The following is an 18,013-nucleotide window of genomic DNA, read 5'->3' on the forward strand; positions in this document are numbered from 1 at the left end:
CCATTGCTACCACCTACCCCACTTTGGCTCTCATTTTTTAGACCCCACCTGAATGCCTCAGGCAGAAGGCGTTACCCACTTGCTCTTGCTCCCAAAGCTTTGAAGACACACCTCTGTCGTAGCAGGTAAAACAGAATGGCATACAGAGGTGGTTCTTCTCTTTCATCCTCTCCCACCCACCTTATTCTGGAGAAGTCCATTCATGACTTGGAATACAAGTCAGTCATTCTTTCTAGAAAGTTCTTCCTGAGTACCTCATTATAGCACTAATCACATTGTAACATAATTGGTACCCCTCCTCAAGTGAAACCAGGTCTGTTTCACTTAGGGTGGTAACCAGAGTGCCTAGCATAGTTTTGGGCACGTAACTGGCTCGATAAATACTTGTTCAATTTGAGAATGAGTAAGTAAAGGACGATATATGTACATTATCATCTAGACTGTGGGTTTTATAACTTTTTTCTTAAACTTCTCCCTCTCTCTCCTTATTTCTTAACCCACTGATTGGCATGTATTAGCTATTCAATGTGTTTGTTAGGTAAACAAATGTCTGAAGGACTTAGGTGATCATGGAGCCTGACACCAAGGCCTGGGTGTGGGTAAGTATCCGCAGTGACTTCATCCTTGACTTGAGGTTGTATTCTTTAGAGGAGGATGGCAGGGATGACAGCACGGGGATCTGGCGATACTCACTGAGGACCAAGAGGAAGAATCTCCCTTTATGTTGTAATAAACCTCATATTGTTGTCTAGAGAGTGACAGAAAGTAATGCTAAATTCATAAAAATGTAACTGTGCTAAGTATATAGAATTATAATAAGCCTCACAGGAGAGTTGGGGCTTTGGAAAAACACTGGGAACCAACCGCCGAAAGAGCTGCTGTCTTTATTCAAGGGTGGGCCTGACCCTTAGACTAATAGCTTTCATCAGGGCTCCTTCCTGTCCTCATTGTCCTCCTCCTCCTATGATCTTGGGCTCCCATTTTCTACCTCCCAATGTGTAACTTCTTCCTTGAGATCCAGCAGAGAGGTACCTTTCTTTTGAGGAGTTTCCTGCCCCCACCCCCAACCCCTGTATCTTGTAGCATGCATTTTCATTGTTGTGACCAGCTCAAGTTCTTTTTTTTTTTCTAGAAGATTTTATTTATTTATTCATGAGACACACAGAAAGAGGCAGAGACATAGACAGAGGGAGAAGCAGGCTCCTTATGGGAAGCCTGATGTGGGACTCGATTCCAGGACCCCGGGATCATGACCTGAGCCGAAGGTAGACACTCAACCACTGAGCGACCCAGGTGCCCTGGCCAGCTCAAGTTCTTTTTGAAGCTCCCCTCTTCCAAGAAACCCCCTATCAGTTGGAAGGAGGTGGGGTTTCTCTCATTCCTCTGTCCAAGTGCTCCTTTTAAGAGTCTGGCTCTCCTCTGCACAGCATTCCCAACTGGACAGGGAAGTCTCTCTTCCAAAGGTGCCAACGAAATTACTTGAGCCCCCAAGTCTCAATCTATGGAGCATCAAGAGAAGGAATTTAGTGAATCTGAGCTCTATTTGAGTACTTACTGCAAGTTAGTAATGTGCTAGACAGTTACAGGAAATCAATTTGGGATTCATAAATATAAGGAGGAATGTTGTTGCAGTTAGAGCTGAGCTGTTTTAAAATGGAATAGGAAGCCTTTCAACAGAGTGAGCTACCTATCATTAGAAATGCTCAGGGAGCCTGGGTGGGGCTCTGTCGGTTGAGCATCTGCCCTCACCTCAGGTCATGATCCTAGAGTCCTGGGAGTCTTGTGATAGAGCCTTGCACATGACCTTGGGCTCCCTAGTAAACAGGGAGTCTGCTTCTCCCCTTCCCTCTGTTGTCTCCCCTTGCTTGTGCTTTCTCTCTCTGTGTGTCAAATAAACAAATGAATAAAATCTTAAAAAAAAAATGGAAATGCAGGGTGCCTGGGTGGCTCCTGGGATTGAGTCCTGCATCAGGCTCCCCACAGGGAGCCTGCTTCTCCCTCTGCCTATGTCTCTGCCTCTGTGTGTCTCTCATGAATAAATAAATAAAATCTTTAAAAAAATGCTCATGCACAGGCTGAACATACCAGGGCTGATCTGGAAGTAATTCCTGTATGGGTAGAAGGTTAGCTAGAGAGAGCCTCTATGGTTTCTTCCAAATTTCAAGCTTCTGCAATTTTATTATAGGGTTCTAACCCTATAATGTAGTTTGTATTTCAAAATACTGTACTTAATTAGTTGTTTTTCTAAACTCCTTCTGAAGTAAATCAGCTTCATACAGTGGTAATTAGTTTATTGGTAGAAACAATGACTGAGTCTGAAGCATGCATATTTTTATGTATGTGGCAAGGACACAAGAAAGGCTGACTATTATTATTACTGCACTATTTTCCAGAAATGAGATTTTCTAGCATCCTCGTGAAGATGTGTAATAGTAACTTAACCAAGTTAATAAATAACATGAAAATAAAGAAACAACTATTAATATGGAATATTTAAAAAGTGCTGAAGCCAGATGAATCAGTTTTCAGACAATTGAGCATAGTTTCTTATAACAGGAGTGAACCCAGAAGATTCTGGTAAGATTATACTTAAGAAAGCAAACACAGGGGGCACCTGGGTGGCTCAGTGGTTGAGCATCTGCCTTTGGCTCAGGGTGTGATCCTGGAGCCCTGGGATCACAACCTGTATCAGGCTCCTCACAGGGAGCCTGCTTCTCCCTCTGCCTATGTCTCTGCCTCTCTCTCTGTGTCTCTCATGAATAAATAAATAAAATCTTAAAAAAAAAAAAAAAAAAAGAAACAGCAAATGTAGGCTTCTCCAAAGCACAGTTGGTCCTCTCATAGACCTGCCCCTGCTGGGGCACATAGGCTGGGACATCTGGAAGACCTGACTGTATGTGGCAGTGTGTCAGGTACCCTGGAGGGACCATGACTTTCTCTATTAGTTAGCTGTAATAATCAAGACAGGACTCTAATGACTTAGCCAAATAGAGTCTTACTTTGTCCCCAAAAGTCCAGAGACAGGTAGATGGTTCAAAGATGGTATAGTTGTGTGAGGAAACCACCAAGGATGTAGCTTCCTTTTAACTTCAGATCTACAAACTCTAGTCTGTAGTTTTTTTTGCCCTCGAGGTCTATGATGGCTGTTCCCCCTCAGGCCTTTAAATACATTTTGGACATGAAGAAGGAAGTGACTTAGAGGAAGAGATGGTAACCTATTTCAGGAAAGCGAAATTTTCCAAGAAATTCCAGCCAACTTGAACTTAGGCGTCATTGACCCAAGCTGTGTTATATGCTGTTATATGTTCTTGCTGTAACAGAGCCTGGAAAATATAGTTCTTTCAGTTGGGTATATTAGCTCCCCAAACAAAACTTAGGTTTAATTAGTAAATAAGAGGAGGAGGCATATTGAGTAGGCAAACAGCAGTGAGTGTCATAACTCGTCTGTCTCCTGATGAGGTAGACTCTGCTCTCTATTTCTTTTTTTCTGGATGGAGGACTTTCCATATAGACTTTGAGCTATAGGAGGTGCCACTATCTGAAAGACCTTGTAAGGCTCTTATACTGATGCCCTTTGCCCACGCCAATATTTAACCCATCCACACATAATTTTGAAATTTCTCTGTCTTCCGGCTATGAGTCTTAGTCCATCCATTTGCAGCTCCAGTGTCCTCCAGGAGCTTGGGGGGACCGTCAGCTCCATACTTGAATATTTTCTGGTGCCATAGAGAAAAGAGTCTGACACCTATAGTCATGTTCTGACTTCTTTCTCACACTTCCCCCCAGACCTAAACCAAGTCTCTTCCTCTTGGACATGCTGGTCTTGCTGTCTGTTAACACTTAACAGAACAGCAAGCTCTCCTGTTTAGAACAGATCAACACCTTGAGATTTGTTTAAGCCAAGAAGGAGGTCCTACCTTTAAACAACAACAAAAAAGATTTATGGCTCTCTTGACATACTCCAGGGATTCCTGTCTGGCAGTGCTCAGGAGGGACAACTGAAAGCAGAATTGTAACATTCTGTAACCGTCAGAGACAGAAACTGACAAAGGATGGCCAACTCAGCCCTCTCATGTTGCAAAAGAAGACACTGAGACTTGAGAGAGTGCGGGTCTTTACTCCAGGTGTGGCATGGCACAACTCAGAGGTCAAAACCTAGGGGAAGGAAGACTACAGGAAGAGAGGTAGAGGGCTCTCTTTCACTTTCTGAGTAGGTTTGTGCTGCATTCATTATTTAAGCACCTGCAGGCATAGGAATGCTCCAAAGCTATAGACAATCAAGGCAAAAGTTATGGGATGTGGTGTGATATTGTGGCTGCTAAATCTAATCCCCTTTCTCCATGCTTTGGTTTGTGATGCTTATCTGTTCCTTAAGTTTGCTCACCTGTAAAAACAATGGTAACGTACCCCGTGTGGTTTTAGGAGGAATAAAACGGAGTTGCCACTTTGAACAGTACCCAGTTATAATATGAAAATATTATAATATAGAAATGTTTGCTTTCATTATGATTAGTTGTCTCCTATTCTCAGCAGATTAATAGTCTTTGAATCTTGCACGATGGCCAGTGCACATCTTGAAGAAGCACAACAAAGAGCCAGTGGGAATATTAACTTTTAAGTCAGGATGGTTGGTTCTTGTTACCAACACCAAGGGAATCTCAAATCACAAATAATGGGATTATCCCCCAAGTAGGTCAGCATGGCATGAAATACATGATCTATGATAAGGAATACTTTTCTGATCTACTTTTATGACTAGCCTATGCATTTTCTGCCAGTATTTTCATTTTCAGTAGATATGCCTGCTTTGTTTCTTTTCTTTTTTAAAATGTGGTGAGCTTCACACACTAGTCTTTTGTACCAGCTATATAAGGAGCAACTAACACCAAAGACATGCATGGGATTCTTATACCAAATCAGTTTTTTTTTTTTAAAGAACTCTTTAATTGGACAATACTTTAATTCTCTAAACAATGTTATGGTAGTTGACCACCTTTTGAAATTATCTTTGTCTTGTTTGGTACTTGAATGGCATGAAAAATTTCCCTCTGCTTCCCTACTCCTCTCCTAAGGGGTCATTTTCCCCGCTCTTTTCTCTGCCCTGCCTGGCCTCTGACCCTGCCAAACTCTGCTGTTTCCATGGACTTCTGAATCTAATTAACGTCTCAGTGGCTATATAAGTGAATTATGTAGGCAGGAGGATGTTGGAAAGTTTGAGGAAGGTACATACATTCCTTGGGGGAAAACCTGGTTTTGTACAAAGGAAAAAAAAAGAAAAAAGGAATGCACTTGGAGGAGATGGAACGTCAGTAAAGCGTAAAACATCAGTAACATGCTTAAGCTCATTAAGTATCTCCTGCCTGATGAGCAGATGCAACCTTAGGAGCATCTCTTTTGACATCTGGGCAATAATCAGCCATTACAGAATCTGGCTGAGGGGACAGGTAATCCAGATATGCCACTACTGCAACACAACTGCCGCACAACTAGGTTATCAGCACTCTTTCCCCTCCCCCTTCTTTTTGCAGCCAGTTCACAACCACTTGTGGGGAGCATGTCCTTAGATGATCTCTGAAATGACCTGGCTACCAGGGCCACAAGTCTTTCTCAAACTCTCCAGGATGTGGGCAAGCAAGGGGGAGGGGGCCAGAGTGCTGAAGTTCTCTGCCAGAGGATACTGTCAGAGAGCCCAAGGCAGAGATGGTCCCTATGCCCCATGTTTCCATGGAAACATAGGAGGAGTGATGACAGCCAGCACAGCCACACCATCTGCTCGGGACCTGGTGAATGATGAAAAAAAATAGAAAAAGAGAGGCACCTCAGATCCCAGGCTAGAACCACTCTGAGATACCAAGGCAGAGGGAAAGGCCTGAAGACACTACAACTCCTGGGTGGATTAAAATCCAAGCTGTCCTGGGGCTCGACATATTAGCATGTCATTTGCAAGCAGAAAGCCTAGAGGGCTTATCCTGCAATCCCTAGATATAGTTACGAACACTCAAGAAGCCTCTGGAAGGAGAAGCAGACTGTGATGTGACTGCAGCCTTGCTGGAACATGAGAGAAGGTGCAGTGACAAACAATGCTGCAGGATGTGGGGTGGGGGCTCCCCTGACCTTCCAGCAAGATCGCCTGCACAGCTGGCTTTTAGCCAGGCATATTTTCTAGGGGAATGGTGGGAATATAAAAGGAAAATACCTACCCGGTCACAATTGTGACTTGAGTTGCAGCCACATCTTCAGAATAAGGCATGGATTAATAAAGCCAGGCAAGCTTTCTCTTCTCTCAGCTTGGATCCAGGAGATCTTAGTTGGATGTTACAGATTTGCTTCTGGGTCTGTTTTAGAGGCTTTCAATTCCAGGCTGGTGGAATGTGAGTGGGGCTCTTGCTGAGTGTGCTTGTCAGCCTGCCCCAGACTGAGTAGGATTCATTTCTCAGTTCCTTCCATTCACAGATTTAACTCAAAAAAACACCCCTGACCCAGGGAGGCCTTAGCTAACTCCTCACAGTGGCTCTCCAGAGCTGGGTGGTTTCAACCAGCTCTCTGGAGTATTATCTGCATCTACTCCAGGAAAAGAGTCCCTCAAGTCTCCAGGTCGTTAGTATGCACAGAAACTACATCTGTTTCAGAAGAAACACCAGTTTTTATTTTTATTTTTAATTTAGGTAGTCTCTTATTCCCTTTACAAACCAAACCAAACCAAAAACCCAAACACCCCCAAACCTCCCTTTTACTTCTGGCATTCTAAATCCCAGAAAGTCCAAATCTTTTTTTTTTTTTTTTTTATTCAAGATTTAAAATTTTGACACCTGGATGAAGCGCTTGTTTTGGTACGTGTATCTAGGGGCTGGCATATTATGGCAACATCTTAATATACCAGATAAATAAAAATAATAAAAAGGTCACCTTATAAAGGTTCTCATTAACTCTTCTACATTTTACTTGTAAATACTATTAATTTAGATTTATTTCCATGACGACTTAGTAAATACGGTATCTACAAGTATGATTCGGGTTTCTTCAAAAGACCATATTTTCCAACTGGACACTAGACACAAAAATATAATTGGAAATAAAAGTGTTAATGCAACTTCCCCTATGTTCGGAGCCCCCGAACAGAAAATAACGATGATTCCTGAAGAAAAATATTTGGATACCCACACTGAAATTGCTTTAGGCTCAAGTACCTTCATGTAGTAATATGAGGCACTGCATTTAAATTCAAATATAAGTCTACCCACTACTACGAGGCTTTTGGGGAGAGAGACCTTTTATGAGTAAACCACTCCACTGGCTCTATACCCCCCAACTGCTTTCTCGCTTTCCTTTTCCGGGGCCATCTATTTATCTTCAGCCTCTGTGGTGAGGGCAAATCTGTATCTTAAGCTTCAAGCTTAGGATGGGACTCCCAGTAAACATGGTTCTGTTTGTTCTCCAGCAGCCCTCCTTTGTATAAACAGATGTGGTGGGAAGGGAAGGAAAGCCAGATCTCTGTGAGGGGTGGGAGGTCTTCTTTCTGGAGAAGCTTCAGGCTGCAGCCATTAGCACAGGGACAGGATGCATTTCTTGTTCAGGCAGGGGAACTTGCAGTTCTTCCAGAGAGGGGCTGTTCTTCTCACTCTCCTCCACCCTCCACCCCCATCCTTTGTTCCTGGGAATACTGTCTGGATGTCTCCTGCATCTCACTTTTGCCAGAGCAAACATTTCCAACAAGGCTTATGCTAAGGAGATATTAGGAAGACAGATTTTTTTTTTCCCCTTTACTTTCCAGATGTCCTGTAGACTGGGATTTGGGAAGACAGCCCTTCACACCTGTACTTTCTCCTCTATTCACATTCTCTTTGTTCTTTTGCAGCCTCTTTACTACCTTCAACTAATGAGGGAGATTTTTAGGGGCTGGGAGTTGTCAGCTTGTAAAATAACAATTCCATTTTCTGAAACTATGTTGATACTCTGTCTTAGTTTAGTGTTTTACATTTTGCAACCAGTTATGGATGCTAATGAAGGAAGGACTACTTCAGAGCTGGGGGAAAAAGGGGGTGGGGGGGCTGAGTGTTTTGTAATCGGATCCCAAATAAGTAAGAATTCTCATCAGTCTTTTCTTCTTCTGCATGTTCTCCAGACTCCGTTTGTTAATCCTCATTCAGAGGTCAGAGAGGTGAGGAGGCTTGATGGAGGGATCCTGTGACTTTTTCGCAAGGGTCTAGATTTCTGGTGGTTCCAGTCAGTGGTCCTTCTGTGAGAATGAACAAAGGGGAGAGCATGGAAAAGGCCTCTCGGCCTGCAGGAATTGGGGGTTTGGTGCAAATGATGGGAGGGATATAACCACATCGCTCTGTACCACTCTCTAGGAGTTCTCTGGGATCCTGAGCTCTGGATCCCCAGAGCTGTGGCCAAGAGGACAGGGGAGTCAGGGAACTGAGGAGGGGTTCTGATTTTGGCCAGCTGTGGGGAAACAGAGCCACGGCCCTGATCTAGGCATGGACTTCTTGGCATGTCTGCAGAAGTAAGGAGGGGGGTGGGAGATGTTCTCTACGATCTAGGAAGTAATGGTAAAAAGGACCTGGTTTTTTTTTAGGAGCCACAATGATACTCTATCATCCTCCAGCTGACAGTATGTCACTTTCCAGACAGATGGGGCGAGAAGTTAGCAGTCTACACCCAGGGGCCTGCCCCCCCTCCCTGTAAGGAATAAAAAGAAAGGAGGTTAGTTTCCAGGGACGGCCAGCCGGAGGACGGTGGGACCCCCACTGTAGGCCAAACTGCGGGTCCTGTCAGTAGAGGTTTCCTCCCTTTCACTTAACTTACTGACTCCAGATATTTTAAAGGATTTGTTTACAGCGCGACTGCAGGCTGCTCCGTTCACTCTCCCCGTGCCTGGGGCGGCCAGGGAATTCCCAGCCCCCAGCCCCCCCCCCCCCCCCCCCGCCCCGGGCTGCAGGCGGCACAGCGCCCGGAGCGCGCGGCACGGTCGGGGCAATTCTGGGCCGCAGGAGAAGTGCGTGCGGCCCGGGCAGGGCCGGGCGGGGCCGGGCGAGGGCGAGGGCGAGGGCGAGGGCGAGGGCGAGGGCGAGGGGCAGGAGATGCGGCAGGCCCGGCCCGGCTCAGCATCCCCCGGCGCTCCGCACGGCCGCCCGCCGGCCCCCGCCCCCGCTCTCGGGGCGGCCCCGGGGCAGGCGGGCGGCGGGGGCTGCGGGGCGCGGGGGCGGCGGGGCCCCGGGGAGCGGCGCGGGGAGCGCAGGGGCGCGCGGGGCGGGCGCGGCGCGGGGCTCACGGCGCGCGCGCGCCTCGGCCTCGCCCGCGCACACGCGCCTCCCCGAGGAGAAAGAGGCGGGCGGGCGGGCGCAGAGCTCCGCGGCGGCGGCGGCGGCGGCGGCGGCGGCGGCTGCAGCGGGCCGGGCCGCGGGGAGGGAGGGGAGGAGGGGCGGGCGCGGGGCGGGAGGGGGGCGAGGCGGCGGCGGCGGCGTTGGCGCGGGGAGCTCGCCGCTCTGTGCTGAGTGTGCCTGCGCGCGAGCCGGGGAGCGGGTGAGTCGCCGGCCGCTGCCTCCCGCCGCGCGGGCCGGGCGTCGGGGGCGGGGGGCGCGGGGAAGCCCGACCCGGGGGCGGGGGGCGGGGGCGGGCGGCGGCTCCGGCGCGGCCGGGATGCACCTTGAGCGGCGCCTTTCGTTGCAGCGCGCGGGCGGCCCGAGCCTCGGCGGCGGCGGCGGCGGCGGCGGCGGCGGCGGCGCTGACACCTCCCACCATGGACAGCTTCGACTTAGCCCTGCTCCAGGAATGGGACCTCGAGTCGCTGTGGTGAGTGCCGGGGCCGGGGCCGGCCGCCCGGGCGCGGGGCGGGGGCGGGCGCGGGCGCGGGGCGGGGGCGGGGGCGGCCGCGCGCTCACCTGGGCGGGGGGCTCCGAGCGGCCGGCCGCCGTGGGGGTGGGGTGGGTCGGGGCGCCCGCCCGCCCCCCGGCCCCCCTTTCGCGTCCTCTCCCCTCGGTGCTGCCCGCCCCAGCCCAGGGCCGGGGAGCGGGGGAGCCGGGGGGCAGAGCGCAGCCACGGAGAGGAAAAGCCCCGATTTCCAGAACGTGTCCCCAGTGCCCGGGGATCCACCCCTCGGCCCCGGCCCCGGCCCCGGCCCCAGCGCCTCTCGGCTCCCTGCGCTTCGTCTGCGCCCTGCGTTCACCCCAGCGACCCCCGGAGTTGTGCTGCTGGAAGTGCCCCTAGAGGATGCTCCAGCCTCCCGCCCGGGGCATCGCTGCCGCCTCCTGCCCGCTCCCACCCGAGAGGGAAAGTGGACGCCGGGGGCAGGGGGCGAGGATTTCTCCGTGCGGGAATTCCGGAGGCCTTGGCCCGGGGAGGCTCGTTTCCTCGAGGTTCACGGTCCCTCTGGGCCCTTTCTTCACACCTCGCTACAGTTGTCCTCCTCCTCTCCCCGCTCCCCCCACCCGGGCGCCCCGCGCGCCCCTTTATTCCACGCTCCGGCTCCCAGCCTGGGCGGCGGGCGGCGGGCGGCGGGCGGCGGGCGGCCGCGGGAGCACTCCGGGATCTGTTGCTCCGTGTCCTCACGTTGAGGAGCTGCTGTAGGCGAATCGCCGCTAGAAGCAGTTTAATTCTCGTTGCGGGTTTCTTAAAAATCCCATTGGCTGCCTCGGCATCCCTCTGATTTCCTACTCTCCCTTCCACCCCTATCTCCTAAATGTTTCCAACCAACCCTATTCAGGTGGTAAAATTACTGCCCGCATATTCCTGGAGGAACTTGTGTTATGTTTAATATTTACGGGAATGAACATCTGCTGGAACGAGCATATTAACTGCACTCTGTTCTGCCTCTGGTAAATTTTTTTTTTTCTGCTTTAATTCAGTAAAGAGTTCGCATGTGTCTAGAACTGCAAGTGGTGTGCACATGAATATGCAGTGTACAATTTTAAAGCTAAACTGCTTTGAGATTTATAGATTATATAGATGATAATGTGGATTATTTCCAGTGATTTAGGCTTCTAGTCACTTTTATCTTTCTAAAGCCAGGTGTAACAAACTAAACTGGACGCAGAGCTAGTGCATTATTGAGCAGTTTCTTATAAAAGATCTGATGATGAGTAACTGCAGCTTGCTCTGCATAATGCTGGTGCTTATAAAATACACAAGGATGGGCCCTAATGTAATAAAACTTTTATATATTACACTGGAAACTTCAAAGAGCCAGTGTAGAAAGAATATGAAACATGTTATTACTCTATAAAAGTTGCTAATTACTGTCTTGTTGCTCCTGGGGTTATTTCAGCCTTTCATTTACAGATACCTGTTATTTTACAGGTTTACATTTAGAAATGTTGGTTTCTGGCACAAATTCAGTAGTTTTCTAGATAGAGACTGTGCTTTAAAAATGACTTTTGCTTTTAAAAGACAGTTTTTCAATCAAAGGGAAGAACTTACTGTTTTGGCATGTTTTTATGGTGCTCATCAGCTTGCTGACTCAAACCGAAGCCCCCTCATGACTTTTACAAGTAATAGTTTGAAATTACCAGCTATAATCTGTGGCCTTTTCCAGCACAGGATCTAAGCTTTATTTCTCTTTTCATCCTTAGTTTCCAGCTGGGTTACCTGGATGGAGCACAGTTATACAATGTCTGTTGTATTGACTTGAAATTTACGTTATCTAGAGTACATTTATTCCTTTCAAAAATGAAAAAATTTAAGCATTTTTGAAAAGTTGCTGTATACGCAGTCAGCATTGAATCAGTGCATCGGTTTATCTTTGGCTTATAAAAATGTGGAGGGTTTCTTGCTTGTAGTATAGTGGGACAGTTTGGCTTGACCGAGGGGGTGTTTCTAGTTTGCAGACGTAAAACTTACGTTTTACAAAAGCTTGTGTATTTCTGATAAGTTAAAGATAAATCATACTTCTTGAATATGCATTTCTAACGTAGGCATTTTCTCAGTTTATGGACGAATTTTTGCATGGTATTTTCTCACTCAGTTTTACGGTTTATTTTTAAATTCATAAGTGATCCAAAATAACATTTGAGTACTTTGTTTTCTTATCCATTGTTTGCTTATTTGAATCTGACAACAATCTTGGTGGCAAGCAGTAGGAGTCTTATTTTATAGATAAGGAAATGGAGGCTTTGAATTGTAAAAGGACTCAACTGAGCCGGTAAAACAAATGAGGGCAGAATTTTCACACTAACATTGACTGAACACTCACCATTTACCAGGCACAGTTCTAAGTACGTTATATGTTTTAGCTCAGTTAGCCCTCACAACTGCCTCAGGAAGCATTATCTGTTATCGTTCCCATTGCATTATCTGTTACCGTTCCCATTTTACAGATTGAGAAATTGAGGGTGGGGAAGGCCAGGTAACCTGCCCAAGGTCACACATCTAGAAGTGGAGGAGCTGTATTTGAACCAGCCATTAACTTCTCAACACTCAGGTTTCTGACTCTAAATCCAGTGGGTTTTCTACAATATTGCAGATGTCTCCCAGTGTATGAGGGTGGCTCTAAAGTTAATTATGAAACAAAACCATGATGGACTGGAAGTTAAGGTTCTGTTAAAATACCAAAGAAAGAGAAGGTCAGAACCCTAGAAGATACTGATCTAAAATTAAAAATCTGAAAAATAAATACCAGGATTTAGGAAATTATGCCTGCCTTACATGAATTAACTTATAAATATCTATACATTTAAAATAAACACCACTAAAAACTTATTCTTTTCATTCATCTTAGAAAAACATGTTTCTTTGGAGATGGTGGGGGAAGGTACAGGTTAATGACAAAGGAGAATGGTATTTTAATCCCTAATAGTTCTTCCTAATTGGTGGGCATTGTTTTCCAATAAAACAAATTTATTAATTGTGACTGTGGCTTTGAACCTGAGCTAGCTTAGTCTGCCGGTCACAGAAAATGTCCCCAAATGACCGTATAGACAATATGAAGAGGAAAGCTCAGTATTATTGAAAAAAATCAAGGAATTCAAGAGCCATCTCCTCCACCTCCTTGTACCTCCCCCACATTCTGCCAAAACCCTCATTCTTATTTTTCAAAGGAGGCCTTTTGAGTCTAAATGGTCCAGATAGCTTGTTTAAACTTTTCCTTTCAGCCTTATTTAAAGTTGAAAAGAGTAGCCCTAATTTCTACTTTTTTTTTTAATTTTTTTTTTTTCTAATTTCACTTCCCATTTCTGGTTTAAAGAGAATAGAGAGCTTGGAACAGGGTGAAGGCACTCATCCTGCCCCCAGCTCCATAGCTTCACTGGGTAGAGTTGGATCCCTGGAGAGTTGGGGATTCTGTAAGTTTGCAGAGGCAGGTATCCTGAGGAACAGCACTCTTACCAGCCTCCCACCCTCTTCCCATCTGCTCCTTCCTGTTCTCCATCACCTTTTGATCAGCTGCTGGACATAGCCATTCCTCAGGGCCTTTAAAATAATGACCCTCCCTTTTAACAATCTAACATTACTTTCATTTATTCATTTAAATATTAATTGATCATTTCTTTAGTCTAAGACCTTGTGCTGATTGCTATAAGGAGTACTAAGATGAGTAAACTGTGGGTTGTGCATGTGATTATCTAGTAGGGGAATGAGATGAGTATACAAATAAAAAAGGAAGTTTTCAACACTGGTGATTCAGAAGAGAAAAAGACCATATTTGGGACTGGGGTGGGTGGTAAAGGAAGGAAAGAGGAAAAATTGAGTTAAAAAAAACCAAAACGCTTCCATGGAAAAGGTGGCCTTTGAACTAAGCCTTGGAAGATGAATGGGATTTTTACAGATGGTGGGGGTCGGGGTATTGAGAGGACATAGAGGCATCTTGGGCAAAGAAAGAACTTGAACAAAGGCTTTCATGGTGTTTCTGAAAGATCCTTTTATGAATCATGGTGGAATTACCTATACCAAGTATTTTAAAGATGCAGAACTTCTGTAATCAGGAGGCAGTTTCAGGGAGTGGGAAAAGTTTTCCAAATGAACTTAGTCAAAATTGTCTTAAATATAAAACTTTTCAGTTATTGGAGAGAAAGACTATCGAAATACAATAGAAATATTCATATTTCTCTCTACTATTTCCCTCACCACACTCCCCCCACCCCATAGATTCACATAGGCCAGAATCCGTTTACTTTTGTTCAAATAGGCATTATACTTTATATTCTTTCAAATTAGAACTTTTGAAGTATGATAAATGGATTGTTTCATACTTATCAATTTGTTCATTTAGCAAGTATTCATAGAGTATTAAGCATTATTCTGTGATAGGTACTATAGAACCAGTGGCTTTCAAGCACTTTAGACCATGACTCACAGTAAATCATTTAACATTTCGACCCCTGTGAGTATCCATACACATAACTGAAACAACTGTCACAAGGTAATGCTTATCCTTACTATGTGTGATGCATTTTGATATTTTCTATTCTATTTCCACTCTATTTTTTTCAAATTTTCCATCTACCCATAGGTTGAAAACAATGAAGAAGAGCCACTGATAGTACTGGAGTGCTTCCCAGTAGTACCTACTGTCACATTTGGTTCTCTTCAAGTCAACTACCAATGGACATGGCCAGACCATGGCTTCTTTCATTCCTTGTTAGTTTGGCTTCCCAGGCCCAGTATAGTGTCAGAAAACTGCTCCAGATTCCTGACCTTGACCCTCAGGTGCCTTGACCCTTTCCTGTAGCCCCGGCAAAGCAAACATTTTAAGGCCTACCACTATGCCTCTTGTTGGCTCTTGGGGTCAAAGCAGTTCAGTAGAACACAGAAGGCAGAAGGAGAGGTGCACACAGGGACCCTCCACATGCTTTCTGCAGGGTTACTGCAGGTGACTGGCCCAAGGTGGCTGTATGGTTGGCAACAGTGGTTCTCTTTGGTTGAGAGCCCTAGAGCATATCCAGAGCTTAGGAAAGGCCTTACTTAGCATGTGTGGGGATGAAAATATTTCTACAAGTGGATTTCAGGGCTAGGACCTGTGGGCTGCAGTATTGAAGGGGGCTGGTTGCCTGGGTGCAAGAGGCAAGGAGATATCCATGGGAAGCTATGGAGTGCTGGGGGCAAGAAGCTGAGTGCCGCTCCCATCTGTGAAGAGCATGAGCCTGGCTGTGGGTAGGTGTGTCTTGGAGAAAACCAGGTGGGAAGACTGGGTAATGCACGGTGTTAAAGTTGAGGACTCAGGCTTGGCTGGGGGCCACAGCGTTACAGAGACGGTGAGCACTGGGTGTGCAGATGAATTTTAACCACATGCCTTCTGATGACGATGAAGATGAGTATTGTGTGTGGGGAAGTGATTCCTTCCTGTGTTCCAGATTCTCTTTTGTGAAAATGTAGGAGGGTTATAAAATGCTAGGGATCTATTTTGGGAGAATGTCCCTGTGAACCAGAATGGGTCTAATCAATGACACTTTAGATGTAGCAACTGGTACGAGGCCCTTTGGCATAATATTGGTTAGCATAGCAGTCGAATTGAAGGAAAAAAGTCTCAAAAGGAATGCAAGATTTTTTTCTGTATAAATGGGATTTTTAACCTGGTATAAGTTTGCCTGTTTAAATTTTCTTTATTTTGAAAATAAAGCCTTGGTAGCAAAATCAAGGCCATAAAAGACAATTTTAATATCATTTAATGGTAACATAATGTTTCCTTGTTTTATTTCAAAGTGAAATCCATAAAACTTACTTTAAATGTTGCCCATTCTCTTTTGTCTGGGAATTTAATTGAGGTTTCTGAATTCAGTTGGCTCCAGCCTTGCTTTCTGTTTGGCCCTGGGCAGCTCACGATTTTTCTCATTTCCTATTCTCAGTCTTGGTTTAATCACTTATAAAATGACAGCACTTATAGTGGCCTACCTCATAAGGTTGTGATGTTAAGTAATAAAAGTGTCAATTGCTTTGTGAATGCCAAATGTAGTTCTTTTAATACCCTTCGCTTCCTTAAAAAGTCTCTTTATCATAAACAAGGAAGGATACAGAAAGGCCACGTTGGGTCAGGTCATCCATCTGGTACAGAGTTCTGTCCCTGGCAGTGGGATCCAGGGACATTTTAGAGTGGAGGCTGGTAGTTTTTCTTAGTTGTATATCATACTCTAGCAGACAAATACACCCTTACTTGTGGTTGTGCTACTAACGTATGTAGATATATTAACCATTACATAATCTTTGATGTTTCACTGAGAATGTATTGAATTACCACCCATTACATCAAATGACTTCATTTGGCACTGTGGGTCTCATTAAATTATGTCAGGCTAATCATAATTTAGTTTCAATAGAAACAAAATACACAGTTATTACCAGGGTAAGAGGACACCACACCATCCAAGAAACTAAATGGGTTTAGTCTACAGAAACTAACCCCTGGAGACATGATAGAGCCCCTGAAGGGGTTGAAGCAGTTTCACTGGGAAGGGGGCCTGGAGCTGTTTTGGGTTATTTAAGGGCACTGGTGAGATCAGGGGGTGTGAGAGTATCTAAAGGGGATGTGACCCTGCTATGTTGGAGGGTAACAATTACCTGTCTGTAGGAGGCTGCAGATGCCCTGCCAGCTACTTCTTACAAAAGATTCCTGGGGAAGTGGGCCAGCAGCAGTAAGTTATCTGAGTTCTTCCAACTTCAAAATCTATGATCATTCCCATCGTAGGAGAGCAGGAATCAAAGAGTGCAGAAGTCATTAATTTTCTCTTGTGTATTTTTCCCCTTTGTAATTTCCCCACTCACATGTGGAGGATGGCATAGAGGGTACTTAAACTTCTTCACATAATTTCTTCCCAGGGGGCTCATTGTTAGCTGAGGTAAACAAAAAGAACTGTAATTTGAAGACCACTAACATAACAACTCTGTTTAGAGTTATGTGTTAACTTGATGCTGAAAATAATTTTAATTTTCCTTTTTATGAACAGGAAATTAATTGTCAGAAACCCTCTGGAGTGCTGTAATATGAGTCTGTTGGTCTTGGTTACATTTTGGTTGTCATACCTGTACTGTATCTAAGTTATGAAGTGACCACACTTTTTCTGTCAGTGTTCATTGAAATGTTAGTTAGTTGTCTGGTAGTTTAGATAGAAAAAAGCTTTGACTTCAGTGGATCATCACCAGTTCTAGGAAATAACCTGTTTTTATTTTCTAATTTCAAGGTATGTTTGTTTTTCTATAAACTGTATCTTGAGAAAGAAAAGATCCAGGGCTTATAATATTTTGAGAACATAAGTCAGTGTACTTAACTGTCATCCAGGAGGTGCTTCTCAGACATTAACTTGCCTTCGGGTAACTTAGGGAACTTGATAAAATATACATTATGATTTAATAGGTTCAGGGTGAGGCTATGATTCTGCATATCTAACTAGCTTCCTGGTAAACTGCTGGTCCACAGACCAAACTTTGAGTAGGGAGAACTAAAAGGTGAAAATTACTTTAAAAAGAAGTTCTTTTAAAATACTGCACTTTCTTCTCCTGATTTTGGGGGAAGAAGGGGTTGCATAATAACATTATAATTCCATGATGCCAGGAAGGTACGTTTAGAGCAGCATTTATTTTACTTTCGTGGGTCTTTCTAATACAGTTTTTTAAACGACTTTATTTTTATTTATTTATTCATGAGAGACCCAGAGAGAGAGGCAGAGACCTAGTCAGAGGGAGAAGCAGGCTCCTCTGATGCGGGACTCAATCCCAGGACCCTGGATCAGGCCCTGAGCCAAAGGCAGACACTCAACCATTGAGCCACCCGGGCATCCCTCGAATACAATTTTGATGAGTGAGGGGGTGGTTAATTGTATCCTAGTGGGGACACAGTGGCGAATAAACATAAAAGCCGAAGTAAATGAAGTTTGTAATAAATAGGCTATCACTTTTTACAACTTTACAGTTCTTGTCAGTCCTTCAAAGGCCAGGTTTTCCTGTGTCAGCAGTGAATGCTCAGAGTAACTGGGTGCCAAGTCTTATAGACACTCCTGGATTTGTCGGGGAATCTCACAGTCTTTCCTAGAGCTGCCCAGGGCTCAGACCAAATGTCTGCATTCTCTCCTAGCCATTCCCTCTCTGGGAG

The 18,013-nt window shown here is 45.4% G+C and overlaps 1 protein-coding gene and 1 long non-coding RNA gene across 4 annotated transcripts in view; one reads left to right on the forward strand and one right to left on the reverse strand.

Moving 5' to 3' along the window:
• Positions 1-7,742: 7,742 nt before the first annotated feature.
• LOC119873774 lies at positions 7,743-8,683 on the reverse strand. The gene is made up of 2 exons (XR_005365221.1): positions 8,564-8,683; positions 7,743-8,236 (listed from the first exon to the last, which is right to left on the reverse strand). It is a non-coding gene; the product is annotated as an uncharacterized LOC119873774 (long non-coding RNA).
• A 1,001-nt stretch (positions 8,684-9,684) lies between these two features.
• AFF3 (AF4/FMR2 family member 3) overlaps positions 9,685-18,013 on the forward strand; it is a 522,431-nt gene continuing 514,102 nt past the window's right edge. For 2 of the 3 annotated variants that reach the window (XM_038551011.1, XM_038551013.1), the window contains exons 1-2: positions 9,685-9,795; positions 10,706-10,817. In XM_038551011.1, the coding sequence (XP_038406939.1) occupies positions 10,768-10,817 (50 nt within the window). In that variant the 5' untranslated portion in view covers positions 9,685-9,795; positions 10,706-10,767. The remainder of the gene's footprint in view (positions 9,796-10,705; positions 10,818-18,013) is intronic. The other variant, XM_038551012.1, reaches the window with a different exon arrangement.

This window comes from Canis lupus, chromosome 10, assembly GCF_011100685.1.
Source record: "Canis lupus familiaris isolate Mischka breed German Shepherd chromosome 10, alternate assembly UU_Cfam_GSD_1.0, whole genome shotgun sequence".
Taxonomy (NCBI): domain Eukaryota; kingdom Metazoa; phylum Chordata; class Mammalia; order Carnivora; family Canidae; genus Canis; species Canis lupus.